The 16320-nt window shown below is 44.0% G+C and overlaps 2 protein-coding genes across 14 annotated transcripts in view; one reads left to right on the top strand and one right to left on the bottom strand.

The window, feature by feature from the left end:
* Positions 1-752: 752 nt before the first annotated feature.
* Positions 753-15920, bottom strand: PPEF2 (protein phosphatase with EF-hand domain 2). 2 transcript variants are annotated; one of them, XM_021279701.4, is made up of 16 exons: positions 15449-15920; positions 11447-11574; positions 10323-10380; positions 9496-9671; positions 8355-8469; positions 7155-7201; positions 6551-6717; positions 6430-6466; positions 6189-6338; positions 5472-5807; positions 4085-4270; positions 3292-3434; positions 2585-2691; positions 1625-1788; positions 1276-1363; positions 753-931 (listed from the first exon to the last, which is right to left on the bottom strand). In XM_021279701.4, exons 1-16 carry the CDS (start codon positions 15507-15509, stop codon positions 753-755), a joined length of 2142 nt encoding a protein of 713 aa, XP_021135376.2. In that variant the 5' UTR covers positions 15510-15920. The 2 variants fall into 2 exon arrangements, with proteins under 2 accessions (XP_021135376.2, XP_071894122.1); XM_072038021.1 differs by having other exon boundaries at positions 6430-6717.
* FAM47E (family with sequence similarity 47 member E) overlaps positions 8465-16320 on the top strand; it is a 66742-nt gene continuing 58886 nt past the window's right edge. For all 12 annotated transcript variants that reach the window (XR_011809329.1, XR_011809321.1, XR_011809328.1 and 9 more), the window contains exons 1-2: positions 8465-8735; positions 13023-13098. The gene's annotated coding sequence lies outside the window, so the exon portion shown is untranslated. The remainder of the gene's footprint in view (positions 8736-13022; positions 13099-16320) is intronic.

Here is a 16320-nt window from a genome sequence, read left to right as displayed (position 1 = left end):
ATGCTTTTTATGCTGCATTTGTATCGTGCTTTGAATGTAAACTAATCTTGAGCCTGCAACAGAATCACTGCAGCTGGGAGCTACCTTGTCCATTCCTATGACCCTTGACAAAAACGATAGCTTCAGCAGATTTCTTAAGACCCCTCCCCTCCATGTGAGAGACTCTTTTGCATGCTCAAGATAGTTGAGCAACACTTTGAAAAATAAACTGAACATATGTAGTGGCTGCAAACTTAATGAAGCAAAGGAGCAACAGGGGAGAGGGGTATCATCACAGAAACAGCAGTGCTGCTAGCACAGCTGAAAAGGCCCAGGACCAGCCAACTGAGAAGAAATGTTTCATAAACGGAAGACTGCAGTAGCAGTTGCTATGTGGTTAAAACACGGCCCCCAAGAAATGCCTTTAATTCCATTTTACTGAACTGGAATAGACCTTTAAGATTTCATCACATGCATTGACAAAAGAAATTAAATTATAGCTCCCTTGGAGCAAGGATTTCTACTTGGAACGGAGCTCTTCTTTAAATGTGGTGTAACTGAAGTACATTTTATCTATTGTACTTTTACCTTCCCAAAACAGAGTACAGCTGTTGGTTGGGGTGGTCCCTATTTTCAGCTTTTGCAGTAGTGCTACAGGTCCCTGCTTTCCCTTTCCCCGTTTTGCAGCTGCAAGCATGCTCTGCAGTTAGGTAGGAAGGAGTCCTGGCTTTGCAGACAAGGCATTGGACGTGGCAATCCCCTCCGAATTCTCACTACTGTGTCTGTTTGACAAGGCGGAAGGCTTCAAGGAACTCGTTGAAGTCGATGTTTCCATCTTTATTGAAGTCAATGCTGCGAACTAAGTCATTGATGCCGTCGTCTGTGAGTTCAATGTTCATGTGGGAGCTGAACAGTTTCCAGGTTTGGTGGAATTCCTCAAATGAGATGAGACCTGCAGGGCAAAAAGGCACAGCCACCTTAGCACCACACTGCCAGCTCCTGTTCTCGGTGCAGGGATGTATCCCAGCTCAGATTCACCACCTGCTTACCCTAAAGGAAGGGAATGGCTTTCACATGCTGCAACTCAACTTCCTAGTGTGAAGAACAGTGGATAAAATGCAACTTAGAAGCAGCAAAGAGACATAATACAACTTGCCAGAACCAAAAGAAACAGTGTAGGAAGGAAGGTGATGTGTACCCTAAACCATTAAATAAATGCCTTTGAAGATAATAAAGAAGACCAAAAGTAGAATGGAACACAACACAGTGACCAGCACCCCCTGCACCCCTCCTTACCTGAATGATCTCTGTCAATGATCCTGAATATGGTCTCCAAGTTGGATCTGTTCCGATAAATGACTTCCAACAAGCTTGACTGGATGCGCTGAAAGACAACATGGACGCTCTTTCTACCCATTCCAACAGCTGTTTTCTCTGAGCAGTTACTGCAGACCCTCCCATAAATAAAAATAGCTGCTGCGTTCAAGAGTTAGCCAGCAGTGCACAGAACATTGCACTCATGAACTGGGTTTGTGATGGCTGGACCATCTGTGCAGCTCTGCGTTACAGGAACCTTTCTTGCCTGTCCCACACTGAGACCTTGTGAGCTGCTCTGCAGCACGCTTTGACAGACATGAGTCCTTACCTCTTGGCTCCGCTGCTCCATGGCTAAATCATCAAGCCAGGACTTGTACTCCAGCATGCCATCCGCTGTGGTGCGCACCAGCTGCGGTCGCAGCATTCGCCACGGCAGTCCCAGGTGCAAGACTGACTCTACTGCCGTTGCCCAGTTGCTCAGCGTGATCCTTCCTGTAAGGAGAAGAGAAAGCCATGGAGACCACTGCGAGGCTGGTGACTGAAAGCACATAAAGATGGCTGGAGTGTTGCTTGTTTCACCTGCTCCACCACTGTCACCTCTAGCTGCTGCACAGGGCCACCTCCAGAAGATCCATTACACCAAGCCACAGCGCAGCCGACTCTGAAAGTAGAAATCCTCAGCTACTGTGCTACTGCCAGCAATGGCTCCATTTCTCCATGGTACACTTGAGCACCTGGGTATAGGTAAAAACCCTACATGGCCATGCAGACATCAGCCTGCAACAGCCGCTGCAGGGCACAAGCACATGCTGTCCCCACCAGCCTCAGCCAGCTTTTGACCACCGTAACAAATCAGTGGGACTGCAAACCTCTGAACACTGTGAAGACACACTGACTGGATATTTCTTTATAAATTTGTGACTGACAGCCATGTGTGCCCTGCAGCTTATGAGCTGTGCAATTCCACTAGTTGTTCCTCGGTGGCCCAGGAACATAGAAAAGCCCCAAGGTTATCAGCTGTTCTAACAGCTAAACTGGACTGTTTTGAATGGTTTGCTGCTAGGGAAGGTACACCCACAACGAAGTTGTTCTGCTGACTGCCCTGTCCCTGTTTCCCCCCTAAGCACATGCAGAGAGATCTCCTCAGCACCATGACTCAGTTGCCTGACCAGCAGAGCTCTCCTAGCTGGCACAAAAGCAGCCTGAGGATTATGACGTGCACCCAACTTAGCCTCTTCAACCCTGTCCCACCAAGGGATTAATTTAGCAGCTCGTGGCTCAAATTTACCTGTATTGTCCTTATCGTATGCCTTGAATGCGCTGATGAGAGCGGAGGTGTGAGCAAACAGCTTCTCCCGCAAGGCTCGAAAAGCTGACTCCTCTACTCTGCTGATTCTGAAGGATGCAGAAAAGAGAGAAGCATGTTTGCAGTCCTCTGCATTGTCCGTGGATTGCCCAGACCCTCGCACAACTGCCCTGCACGTGTCTGGAGCAGTATTTCCCCCAACTGATCCAGTGAATCCCTGCCATAGCACAGAAACTGTTGCCCTTCCTCTACAAGCTGTCAGCAGTCAGCTCAGGTACAGGGAAAAACAATCCATCCCAGAGAACTTCTGCAGTTTGTGTTTACCCATTTTTGTTTCCCCATTTTTGTTTCAGTGGTTCTACCATGCCAGTCACAGAGGCTTTTAACAGCTGTGCAATTTGTGAAGCAACAAAGGGTCACAAATTGAAACATGGCATTGGAAAGAGAAGCTGGAAAATCAGCAGCCAGTAATGAAAAAACCCTTTCTGCTCTTGTAAGCTTCCTCCTTGTCCCCCTGAACCTCACTCAGTAATTTCTGCTCAAAGCTTGAATCCTCCTTTAGGGCTATTTATTTGGTAAATCAAGCTGTGAAAGTTCAGCTCTGCAGCCAAACTTTCTCAAAGCTCCCAAAGTTTTCCCTTTGGGAATTTTGGCTTGGTGAATACTCAGCAACAAATATTCAGCCTTGCCTTTGGGTCATGGTGAGAGTGTGGGCTGTCTTGTTGGCTTGGTATTGAACAAAATGAGGGACCAGGTCCGGCCCCAGCTTCACATAGGCTCCCCTGTTGCTGCCGATCTCATAGTAGTTTGAGGCTGAAAATATGGTCAGTACCTAACCCCAAAAAGAGAGGCATTTACAGTCAGTACATGCATCCTCCATTATATATGCATCAGTGAAAACTCCCATCCCATCTGGAGGCAACAGATGGTGAAAGTAAAATGTTTTATGTGGAAAAGGAAAAGTGAGGTGAGAGTTCCTCAAGGGTGACACTGGCCTTGCATGGTTCTGGCCGTGTGCTGGAGTTCTATGATTTCTCTGCACTCCTGACAAATTTCCACTGCAGTGAGCAGAGTCCAGGTGCCTCAGCTGAGGTCACTGAAGTCACCCTGAATCTTCTGAGAGCCAAATTTTGCTGCATCAGCTTATTTAATGCTGCTTTTATATTTCGTCTTCAAAAACAGCTGCTTTAAGCAGGGGCAATAGCACAAATGGGTTCAGATCTTTTCCCAGCTACAACGCAGAGGAAGGTGTTTTGCCTGCATAACAGTCCCCCTGACAGAGAGGCTGACTTCAGACTGCCCTGACCTCACATCTCAGCTGGAAGCACATTTCAGTAACTCCTGATACGGCCTCTCAAAGATTTTGTATGTATTTAACAAAACCCTACTGGAAGAAATGAAGAGCTGAGATGAAACACCTCAGAAACCCTGCCCTGGCAGGATGGAAACCCAAGCATCCTTCACAGCATGCCCCTCACCAACCTTGCGGTTATGACAGAACTCATAGCCCTCTTGCTTGCACTCGTGGGAGCGGATGAGGAACTGCAAGTTGTACTTCTCAAGGATCTTCGCTGTCACGTCAGGCCCAAAGTAGCAGCCACCACCTCGCACCTTATTTTCTCTGCAGCCCTCCTGAGGCATGGGGTCACTCCAGAGAATGTCCAAAATCTGAAAGAATTGGAAAAGTTCACCGAATAATGTGTATTTGTCAACCACCACCCATCAACTAAGCAAGTACAGCACCATCTCTGCATGCCTGGACTTCTGTTAGTGTAATGCAGAGATGTTTCTGAATCCCAGCTGAACCTCCTTATTGCTTCACAGGACTCTCACAGACATAAGCCACCACAGAGGTGACAACACTGCCTGGAGCTACAGCCACACTCAAAAGTGCCTGGGGGAGAGAGACGTTCATAAATCAGGCCTGAAAGAAGCTTTCCCTTTGATCCCGCTAGATTTCAAAAAGCCTTTCCTGTCTTCCTCGAGCCCAAAACATGTCCCAGAGCAAGAATGCCTGGCAGATCCTGGGGCCATGAGTGGACTTAGCGTTAAACTCCTTTGCTTCCCAGTCAGGATGTTCAGCAGCCTCCACTAATATAAGTGCTGACTCAGTAACCCACTGCAAGGATTAAAGTTTAATCTCTTTAACCCTGACCTCAATATACAGCTTTACGCTGATAAGGTGTGTGATGCCAGGATGTCAGGGGCAGTGTGTGGTAAGGAATGATGGTTTCACAGCACGCAGACTCACGAAGAGACTGATCCAACAGAAAGAGGAAATTGAGTTTCCAGGCTCTGATTCACCTAGTGATCTTACCACACAGCCTGGATAAAACCAGAAGCCCATTAGTACTCTTAGTGCTCCTAGCATCCAAGATCACAACTCCCTCATCAGCAAACGACACGCTCATTCATTAGCTGCAGAGCTGACCTCAGATACCCCACGCACACAGCAAGGGATATAAACACTGGGCTCTACAGTCAGTCACCTATTATTTCTCTCCCCTGCAGTGAATCAAAAAAAAAACTGTCACCCCACGCTGTGCCTGAGCAGCAGTTTGATTTATCCAACATAAGAGTGCCGTGCTGGTGGCAGATGTTGAACAGAGCCTTGAGTGCAGAAAGCCAAAAGCCCAGTGAAGAGACTGACTAAGAGAAAGGCACCAGCAGAACACAGCGAGCACCAGTCCTCCTCTGGCACCTCTGCATTGACTTTCTCCTTAAATCCACTTTACAGAGCAGCAAAAATATCTTTGCAGAGAGGTCTGGGCACTGACCCACACATTTTATAGCCAGATTCCTTGTAAGAACAGAGAACAAAGCCGTGGAAGGCACCTACCAAAGCCAGGGCCCCGTTTACACCACTCACCTGCTTCCACTCTTCCTGGCGAGTCCAGCACGGCGCATCCAAATCTGTTAAGGAGACCATGCTGGAGTAGGTGGGCTCCTCGTCCTCCGACTCACTGATGTCCACCAGCCGGCGGCACCACTCGATTTGCTCCTGCACCGTCTGCCGGACCCACCTGGAGAACTCCAGCCTGTTGGCCATGCTGGGAGCCTGCGCTGGTCGGGGCTGCAAGGGTAAACTGGGCAGTGCGTCGTTCCCTGCAGGGTCAGCCTCTGCGTTGTTCTCCCCGTTTACGTCCCGTATTTCCACATTTCTGTTTGACTCCTTCCTTTTCTTCCCTCTCAAGACAGAAATAAACTGAAAGAGGTAGGAAAGGAAACAGATGGTCAAACCGCTTGGAAAGAAGCTAAACAAGCTAAAGAACTACAGGACAAAATCCTGTAATTGCTATGTTTTTACTGTCAGCACCAGCACATCTGTTTACCCAATGCCATTGTCCACCAGTTAGCTGGCTATAACCGATCCTCTCAAGTTCCAGAAATCAAAAACTCCTTTTTCCTTCACACCTCCTGCACACACCCTATTAAACCAAAGCAGTGCACCCCGAGCCTGTACCTAAACACACTTCTTGGCTAGGAAGATCATCCTTTACATTTGTCAACAGCCAAGCTGACACACAGGAGTAATCTCTCCAATCATAAATCAGCAACACTGTTGTCTCAAGGAAATAAAACCTACTTTGTTCCTTTGAATTTTCTCCAGCATGTCCAGGTCAGTGGTATCAGAGACGCCTCCATGTATAATGAGGACTTTCTGATCAATCAGGGTGGCCAGGGGGAGCCAGCAGAAGACATTCTGAATCATCTTCAAGATTTTCTTCCCATGCACCTGGGAGGGCAGGGCAGAAAGGAAAAGATGAAGCATCGAACCTTCAAAGCCTGTGTCTCATGTGCTGAAGGAGACACAAACATGTTCCTACCTTGTATTTCTGCATGACTTCCTTGGCAAAACCATACCTGTAGGAACAGAAGAAAGGAAGTTCAGTGAGATTTTGCAGTGACGCCACTGACATTGTGATCAGCCCCACACAGAACCCATACCGTAAGTTGACCATGTGATCTTCATGGTTCCCACGGTTGAGATGAACCTCTTTTGGATAGATCAAGAGGAAGGTAAAGAGGATGATAAGGATCTCGAGGGACTGTTTGCCTCTGTCTACAAAGTCCCCATTGAACACGTAGGACTTGGAAGGGGAAGGAAGGCCATTCTGCAAAAAACAAGGGACAGGTAGATGTTACTAGAGAGGCCTCCCCGTGACACTCAAATATACCTCCCCACTAGCTGCATGCTCACTTTTACCCCAAGTCACCTTCTACAATAGATCCTAACTCTTATTTTTATCCTGTAGGCTCCCAGTGGTAAATGCACTGCAAAGTGAAAACGGAGTCAGGAGTTGGAGCCATTGGTGTCAGGACTTACAAAAATATCCATTAGCACCTGCCAAATGTACATGTCTACCATAACAGTTCTTACAGATTTAAAAGTCAGCAAGAGAATAAGCTTTTGCTTTGTGAAGCCATTTAAAACTGATCAAAATAGCTGGACAATTACATCTCAAGGGCCCAGTTTTGCAAATGCTTCTCAGCATGACCCATGTGATACCTCTTACAATGCCTGGGCAGTCTCACCAAGTATGGAGCCTACCTTATAAAATATGAGGAACAAGTCATCCAGCTGGCCATGCAAATCTCCTAACAGGCACAAAAAGACAAGTCACAGTATGCTTACTTTTAACTTTAAAAGTCACCAATAAATAACTTTCTATAAAGTATCTCTATAAAGGAAGTTCAAGGTCCAGAGTAAAGTAATACATTCCTGAGGCAGCATGCCCAGAGCAAAAGGACATGATATAAAGGCTTGAGCCGAAGTCTGAGTGAGAACAAACTGCTTCAGAAGCTTTGTGCATCTCTCTTATGATGACACAAGATGGCACAAGAAATTGACTTTGATCATTACACAGGAGAAAGGTTTGCATACAAAATAATCAAATGAAATTTTCATTTAATGTGTTATTGACTGCACACAAAATTCTGTGCATAACACATGGTTTTCAGAAATATCTCAAAGTTTTAACATTAGTCTTAGAGCAGGAAAATAATGGTGAAAAGTTTTGTCTCTTTCAAATTTATCTGATACAACTCAAAGATGTGTGAGTGTCCTGGATCTGAATGCACAGAATTATGAAGACTTAACCAAAACAGCTCCAGGACTTGGTTGCTTAAATAATTCCAGGGCACAGAGCAGGACAATAAATGAGCCTTGAGGCCAGTCCTTGACTGGGTGCAGTTTCTGTGCTTTAGAACAGGGATCCCAAGTTCTGGGTTACAGAACAAAGGCAAAATTGAATCCAGTTGAAAAAAAAAATTTAAATTGTTGTGGTAATGTATAACAATTGTAACAGCCACGGGCCATCATCAGCACCCCTCATTTTATGCTAAGACAAATGTATATCCTTATCCTCTCCTTTCATACCTCCTCCTCTCTTTGCATTTTTATAATCGCCATGACAACACTGCTGCTACAGCAGGGTATGGCAAGCTAAACGCTGCCATCAAGGGGCAATTATCAAACCATCCTCTTCCAGACCAAGGAGAAATGAGGCCACATTGGAGAATTGCTCCCGCCAATGCTCAGGCCAGTCTTGACAGCAGCTCAAATACAGCACCATAAGGGTATTTTACCAGACATTTTAAAGGCAGCCCCAGCTGCCTCTCAACACACATTTTACATAGAGGCTGCATTTCTGTTCCACATTTGAACAGTACCAATTTATATCTTTTCCATCCCTTCCACCTAAGCACTCTCCCTCCAAAGACTGTGTAGTGCCCTCCCACCCAGACGTACCGCACACGGTGACCTCCTCGCTGTAGCAGGTGGAGACGTGACTGATGTTTGGCAACTGCTTGAGGTGCTTCCTGGTCTCATGCAGAAGGTTTAAGACATAGCGAGCGTGGAGCTGCTACTAGGAGAAAGTGGAGGACTTAAAGCTCTGAGCAGCAACCCAGCTGCCTGCAAAGGCCCCAAGGACCCATCACAACAGTCAGAGCTGACCTTCAGGTTTGCAAAAAAGACAGCACAAATACCAGGCAAAAGCAGAATGGAAGAGACTTGTTCAAAGCAGCACTGCCTTGGCATCAGCACAGCCGGCAGCAAAACCCTGTGGTGAAATTATATCTGCTATGCAACACCATCCCCTAGAGCAGAAACTCCAGCCTGGCATCACAGGTAAGAAGCTGCTATCTTCTACATCTTTCTTTGCATTCTCTACATAAGGCCAGATTCTGACCTGCCATGTAACCTGCATAAATACATTCCCTCGAAGCCAGTGAGGAAGAATTTAACGTTAGTCAGGGCTCTAGAGTCTTTGCTTTACAAGTCTGAATTTGTTTGGGGAAGGGAGGTTTTGACCTATTTTGACCTATTTTGCTGTTCAGCACCTCATCTGAGGGATGGAGGCAGAACAATTGTACAAGGACTCCACTCATTAGATTTGCTGAATTGGTAATGGACTTCCTAATATGATAATAATAATAAAAAACACACACAATTCTATCTTAGATTTAAAATATATATTTTTTCCCCACGAATTGGATATGCATGGCACAAAACATAATTTTGATCACTTCTTTCCACTTGGGCCATCCTATACATTCATACAAATAGAGGCATTGCAACAAAAAATGACAAAAGAATGTTTCAACATGGACTGTTGTATTTTTTTCTTTTCCCTTTTGAAATGAAAGTAAGGTTAGCACTGGCACATTAACTACAAAAATTTTGTGTTTTTGTTAGAGCTGTGTTTTCTGAAAAGAAGAAAGTTTGCCCTGGGAAATACCTACCAGATCATTTCTACCCACTTTCCTTAACAGCCTGCCAGCTGTGCATATTCAAATCAGTTTAGTTGCTAGGAAGTCTAAAAACAAATCATCTGTCCCACACCTCTATATGCAGAAGGGGAAAGCGTGGTTCTTTTTGGGATCCTTACTTGTTTCTGTTTGAAAGCTTCCAGCAAGGCAGTCGCATGGTCAGGAAGGAGGGGGAAAGAGAGATGGGGTCCAGTGTAGGAGTCTGGCACCTCCATGGATTCATAGTCGCAGTACTTTTCCAGCTCTGCCTCTTTGAAGCTTTCCCCACTTATGAACATGCGACTGATAAAATCCCCTGGATGACAGGTTGGTTGGTTGGATTGTTTATTTTAAAAAAGAAAGAGACAAGAAAAAGTTAATACACCATTCTTGTTTTTTTGTTAAGGAAAAGCTGTTTCTTTAGGCAAGAGCAAAAAGCGTGCAAAATTATAATGAGGAGCTGTCTCCTATGTTACACTGTTTTTTTCTAAGCCTGCACCCACATTCTCAGTTTTGCACTTTTTTTTTTTTTTAATTGCTGTAACATGTTATAACCAGATTTCAGACCTAAATTCATTAGCAAGCTCCCAGCACTAAGAAATAATATACAGCGCTCTCTGCAGGTTCAGAAAGATACCCTATTGGTTCCCACTGCACTTCTTTCCCCCCACCATTATAGGTGAGAAACTAAATAATGTAGATAATCTGAAGCATCTCTGGTTCCCTAGAGATGGATCCTCTGTAGCTTCAGAAATGGACTCTGCAGAGCACTGGTTACCAGGGATGACTGAAAAATTGGCAGATTTCTAATAGTGCTCTTAGAAAACACGCTGAGGTTTTATTCCCCCTTCTAGCTCCTAAGGAGTAGGAATTACCCCACATTCCTTGCACAGCTCTTACATTGTCTTTGTGATTCAGTCCCTATTCAAATTTGTAGGGAGTCTACAAAAGACACACACAAACTTACTCTCTTTACTGCTGCTTGGCGTGAAGTGGTCCATGAGGTAGCTGAAGAAGTTGTGAAGCTGCAAGAAGATACAAAGCCCATCATCATTCACCCTGGAACATCCCCAACACCCAGTGGAAATTACGTAGAGTGGGAAGCTGACAAGACCTTTTTACAAGTATTACCTGCCCATGCCCTTCTCACGTTTTCTGGCATGTACAACAAATCAGACTGTACTTATTTGGTTTGATATTTCTTGTAATTAAGTAAAAGTAGTAGCTTTCCCTTCAGCCATACAGACAGAACACCCATAAGCCCTCTCCCTGCTCAACAGCAAGGCAACCATATAAGACAGCATCAAGCAAAGTTCAAACAAAACAAGGATTGCCTCTTGAATTCAGACTCAGGAAAGGGCTGATGATGTTAAATGCTCCTTATAACTTTATTTCAAGGTTAATTTCTTAGCATTTCATCACACACACAAGCATGCAGGAAATTGATAGGCAGAAAAGCGTCAGGAAACCCAGTCTTTGGTCCAGCAAAGCACTTGCAGGCTTACTGGACAGTAGACAGAAACAAACGCATCTGTGGCAGAGAAAGCATCCTCCTGTTTGAGGATTCACAGAAGGGCCCTGTCTCCCAGAATGGCAAATAATGTCAGGCCACAGTGTTCTCCAAGAGGGAAGAGGGACTAGGCTCCAAAGGAGACAAGAGTTCATTAAATCAAAACCAAAACCCAAACAAATAAAACCCCACACTCACAAATAACAACCCTCTCTAAATTTAACGCAAAGTTGTAAAGTTCCTGACCCATGGAGGCACAAGGTTACGCCCTACTACACGATGTTCTTTCCTCCCCAGGCTACTCTACTACTGCCACTTTTACAGCAGCAGTCCTTGCAAACCTTCAGGCAGAGGCTTATTTCTCTCCCTCCATAAATTAGGGTCCTAAAAATCATGATACGTCTTATACACCCACAGAGGAAGAAGCTGCCTGCTTCTGCCCTAAAAATAGTGTACCATTAGCTAGCTTCAGCACAGAGAGGCTGCATTCAGACAGAAAGCTAGGAATTAAGCTTCAGCCAGTACCAAAATCACCAAAAGAGGATGTCTCTTCCCACTCACTCTTTTCCTTAGCACCTTACCTTGATCTGATCCTGCTCACAGGCATACTCAATGGATTGAAAGATTCTCCAAGTGCAACGTCGGCGCATTTCTAGCCGAGCAACATAGCGCCGGTACCACCTTTGGATCAAAACGGCTGCCTTGAAAGCTAGGGGACAAAAACAGAAACAGCCTGGTGAGCTGCAGTGGCCACAGCAGCTGAGATATCCCTCTGCTTCTCCTTTCCCGACCCTGAAAACTCAAGAGGGACCTTTCTCTTCCAAGAGCAAGTTTTCGGAAAAGGTGTTCTCGTGCCTAAATATTAGGAATAACAGAACACCCACTTCTTTTCACCCTGTTGCAAGAGGTGATCTGACTCTGCTCTGAAGAGCTTCTCACCATCAGTGCCATCTCTTCAGCATCTGTGGTAACAACTTATTGGGGCCTAAAGGTCCAAACAAATTCTTCAGTGCTACAGCACAATTTCATCCCTTTCCATCCGCCTTCATCATTTTCACGTCCCCTTTACAGTCTAGGTACTGGGGCTTCAGGAAACCAGACATTTAACTGAGGCCACACAAGATGTTATGAGGGAAAACAAGAGACTGAGGTCTACAGAACCTCAAAAATACAGGTTTTATCTCCCTTCCTTTATGCCAAATACATACCTCAGCTTCTGTAGTTCTGGGCAAACTTCATGTGTGATTTGTTCTAGTGTAAATGTTAAGGTGTTGTTATCTTGGACTGAAATAACACATGCAGTGGAAAGAGGGAAACAACCCTTCATCAACTTAATGATGCAGAAGGAGGGAAATGGCAGGAATTCACAGGTCTCTCAATCTACAGCGAGCACTGGCACCAGGCTCTTCCCTCCAAATGATGGCCACATGGCCTGGTGTTCAAAACATCATAATTCCTCTGTATTTCCCCAGATCCAGTGATTTAAGATAAAGCAGTGTACTTTAAAATAAAGCACAGTGGTACAGTTTTCCATTTACTTTTTCAAATTCTGCAGCAGAACTTTATGTACCCCTGGAAACTCTTACATCCTCCTTAGCTGGTCTTGACCCCATTTGGACTGCCTGGTTACTTTATATCACCTTGCCAACCAGCTCTGCTACTTGGTCTCTCTCTTTTTATTAGGCTCAGTGCTCTTTCTGTTCACTCCTAGAGCCCTGTGTTTAAAACGTTTTCTAAAAGCACTTCTCTGCGTCAGCTTCAGCTGGGAGAGGGACAACTGCTCTATCTAGAGGCTGGCCCCAAATTCAAATGAAGACGAGAGAGTTAGCCCTGCTGCAGAAGCTTGTGTTCCCTTGGCATATGGTTTGTGAGAGAGCGCTGCTATGTTCACCAGAGCAGGCAGAGCAATTAATTGGGTGTGTGGAATGAAAAAGCTTGATTAAAAAGAAAATCCCCCCCACCCCTACCCCAAAGGCTGCTAAGTGCTGGCAAGAGACAAAGAGATCATATTAATTCAATTAGCTTGTATTAATTATGTAAAAACCTGGTGCACCTCAGCAGGAAACACTACTTGACCTTTAGGTAAAGAAGATATTCCAATGGATTATGTATTGAAAATAATAATCCTTCTAATCTATTTTACTGTAAAACCACCAGGAGGTGCAGAGCACAGAAGAGCTATTGCTGTTGAGCAGACAGGGAACTGAGTCACAGTGAAGTCATGGGCAAGAAGGTAAGATTGGTTACCCTTAATTTGAGAATAACTTATGTTAGACTTTGCCTGGGCCTTATATCTTGCTGAGAAAATGCTTTCTGATCTGCTGGGCTATGAGAAAGTTTTAAAAGCTGACTTTGTTTTCTGCCTTTTGTGCACCCGATGCTACTTCTTCAAGCCTCCTTTATATCTTTCACACTAGCTGCCTTACTCCCTGTGCAGCAATTTGGCTGGCATGTAGCCAGAATCACAGTCCCAATCACTCTAAAATAAATAACTTCTGAACATGTTGCATTCCCCTAACAGCAGATATAACATCCAATTACTGCAGCAGGAGCAAGATACACTTCAAGTGAATCCCAAGAAGAAATGTATAGCTATTATACTGCACATATACCAATGAAAACCAGATCCTTTTACAGATTAAATAAATAAAATCAATGAAAGATTGGTCACCAAGCACACACTGAGCACATATACCACCATCCACAGCATTTTAAGCTCCAGATGGGCAAGGCATAATTTATTTTTTTTAATACTACTTTTACATAGACTGACTCTGCAACTGAAAAAGCCAGGTACTCTAATTTACCAGCTTACCTGGGTGAGTTGCATCTGGGAGTGTTTGTACTAGTTTAGAAAAAAAAATAATAAAAAAGGAAGAGAAAGAGATTTATCCACATTTTATGAGGATCCAAGAAGTAAACTGAATCATACATCGACACATAAGCTACTGCATGTGTGCCAAAGTGGCAGCACCCAAACTCAGCTACACCTGCCTGTTCATGCCAGCAGTGTAGTTCACAAATCAGCTGTGAACAAATACTGCCTTCATACTCTGCAACCATTTATAACCAAACCAATTGCCTGAAAGTGAGCGTCCCACAAGTCTCAGGTCTCTTGCAAGACAAGTGCCAGCAAAGTATGATTTCCTGAGAAGGCACTGCAGAAATACAAGTGGATAGCTACAAGCTGATTTTAACAACAGCTCCAACAAAAAAAAGGAGACCTTGTTCTAAGAAATGGAAAGCCTATCATAAGAAATTATTTTTATCTACATTTTAACTTCTAATTAATGAGAATACAAGCCAGAAAACATTCTCTTTAACCTGGCAGATACTTATGCAGCCCAAGTTCTCCCCATCATACAGGTTTATTTAATGAAGATTAAGTTGCACATCTGTGCAGGGAAATGGCAACATTTACACCATGGGTGTTTTCTACCACTTCTCCACAACCTAGGCAAGAGAACCAGAGGCCCCACAGCAGACAGAGGCAGCTGATGCCCTGTCAGCACAGCCCTGCTCTGTGCCAGCTGGTACCAGCTGAAGGTCTGGCCTGCTCCCTCATCACAACTTGTGCAGAGCTCCAGCCTCAGGTGGCCAGTGGTTACGTTGGAAACTCCTGAGCAGCTAGCTCCACTTCTGCAGATCACCAAATCTGAAGGATTTAAAAAATGAGAGGCAAGAAATTGACAAAGACTTTACTGCCATTGGAAATTGTTGATGAGGTATCAGATTTAATGGAGGGTTTCAAATAAGTAACTAGTTTTATGTTATGTGTTCTATGTTATGAAAAAGCCCCTGTCATAAAATCACCCTGAACTTCCTGAGAAACTCCTTGGTTCTCTGGTGCTACTGGCAGAAGACAACTCTAACTTAAAGAAAAGGTGGAAATTTTTAAGAAACAAAAATTACGAACACATAATGCTGAGTCACAACAGTATCTCCACTCTCCTAATTTCTAAAAGCAATCGCTGGTTTTGCTTTCAAAACATTTGCAAATAGTTTGTAACATACTGCTGTTCTGCTACTGTTGACGACTGAATGAAACAACACAGAAAATTAGTCTTTTTCTTTTTTTCTTCATGCTTTGGTTTTTATTTTTTCTTAACCACAGCATCTTTCCTTCTTTAGAACCACGTTTATTTTGGCTTTGCTAATGTTTCTGCTTTATCAGTCTTACATCCCTAACACAGTCTTTGAAGAGAAAGCCCACCAGAAGCAGCAGGGTGTTTTCATCTTTCACCCTGTCAGCACATGAGGTTCCAACACACACAAATTAGCCAGAAATTGATTAATTAATCTGGATTCCAACAGAACTGCTTATTGCTGCTTCACTTCTGGTCAGATTTTGATTGATTTTAATCTAATCCTGGGTCTAGAAAGCTGTTATTTTCTAAGTCTAATGTTGGTGTTCTGCATGACATCTGAAATTCCTCATCATAGCACATGACTGAAAGATATAACCTCACCTCAGTACTATCAAGAAAAAGGAGTAACGTAGAAAAGAAGCCCATCCACCACAACCTTCCAACAGCATGTGCAGGAGCAGACAGGAAAAGATTACATTTCAAAGAATCACTCACCATTTTCAGACTTCTGCAGCGAGTACTTGTAGTTGGCATTTACAGAACTACCAGTTCCCATGTTTTCCAACCAGTACTAGAATGCTGCCGACTGGCCCAGTATCATCAAAACCATGCGAGAGATGCAGGAAAGCATTCGATCAGAATCAAAACTGCTGCAACATGCCCCACAGTGCTGAGTCTATAATTAAATATATTAACACTTATTAAGATCAACAAGCAGATGTCCTGTCTTGTGCCCAAGTACATCTTCTACTACCACATTCCTCAAACTACTTTATTGTCTTCTAGACAGTCTGAGATGAGGACTTCTGTCTTGCTGTTTAAAATTTCAGCTATATGAACAGGAATAATTCCAGCACCTTTGCCAATTGGATAAAAATATCAGAGATTACATATCTAGGTACTGTAATTGTACAGTAGATATATAAACCAGGCATTGAGGTACTCACACAATATTTCATATACCTAATTTTAGACTCCTATACTTTTAGCAATATGGCTCTTTGATGTGAACCTTCATTTCAAATGGTACAGTAAAATATGCTTGATTGAGCATTAAGAGCAGACCACATCTCCAAATCCTCATGCTACCACCCCCATTACTCATGCACAGCTGAAGCACCCAGACGAAGTAAAAGGTGCTAAAATACTACATGACTGCATATTTGAGGCATTTGCAATATAGCAAAAAATCAAGATTTTTTATACTGATCTGGAAGCATTAAAGTAATTAAGTTGATTCAGTAACACTCAGAATATGCAAATATATTTATGCATATACCATCTCTGAAGGATAACTCTCATTACGAGGGACAAACATATATATGGTATTTAAATCTATTTGCGGTTCCACAGCTAGAGGGGAGATA

Source organism: Anas platyrhynchos, chromosome 4 (assembly GCF_047663525.1).
Source record: "Anas platyrhynchos isolate ZD024472 breed Pekin duck chromosome 4, IASCAAS_PekinDuck_T2T, whole genome shotgun sequence".
Lineage (NCBI taxonomy): Eukaryota > Metazoa > Chordata > Aves > Anseriformes > Anatidae > Anas > Anas platyrhynchos.
This window is presented reverse-complemented; position numbering and strand designations above follow the sequence as displayed.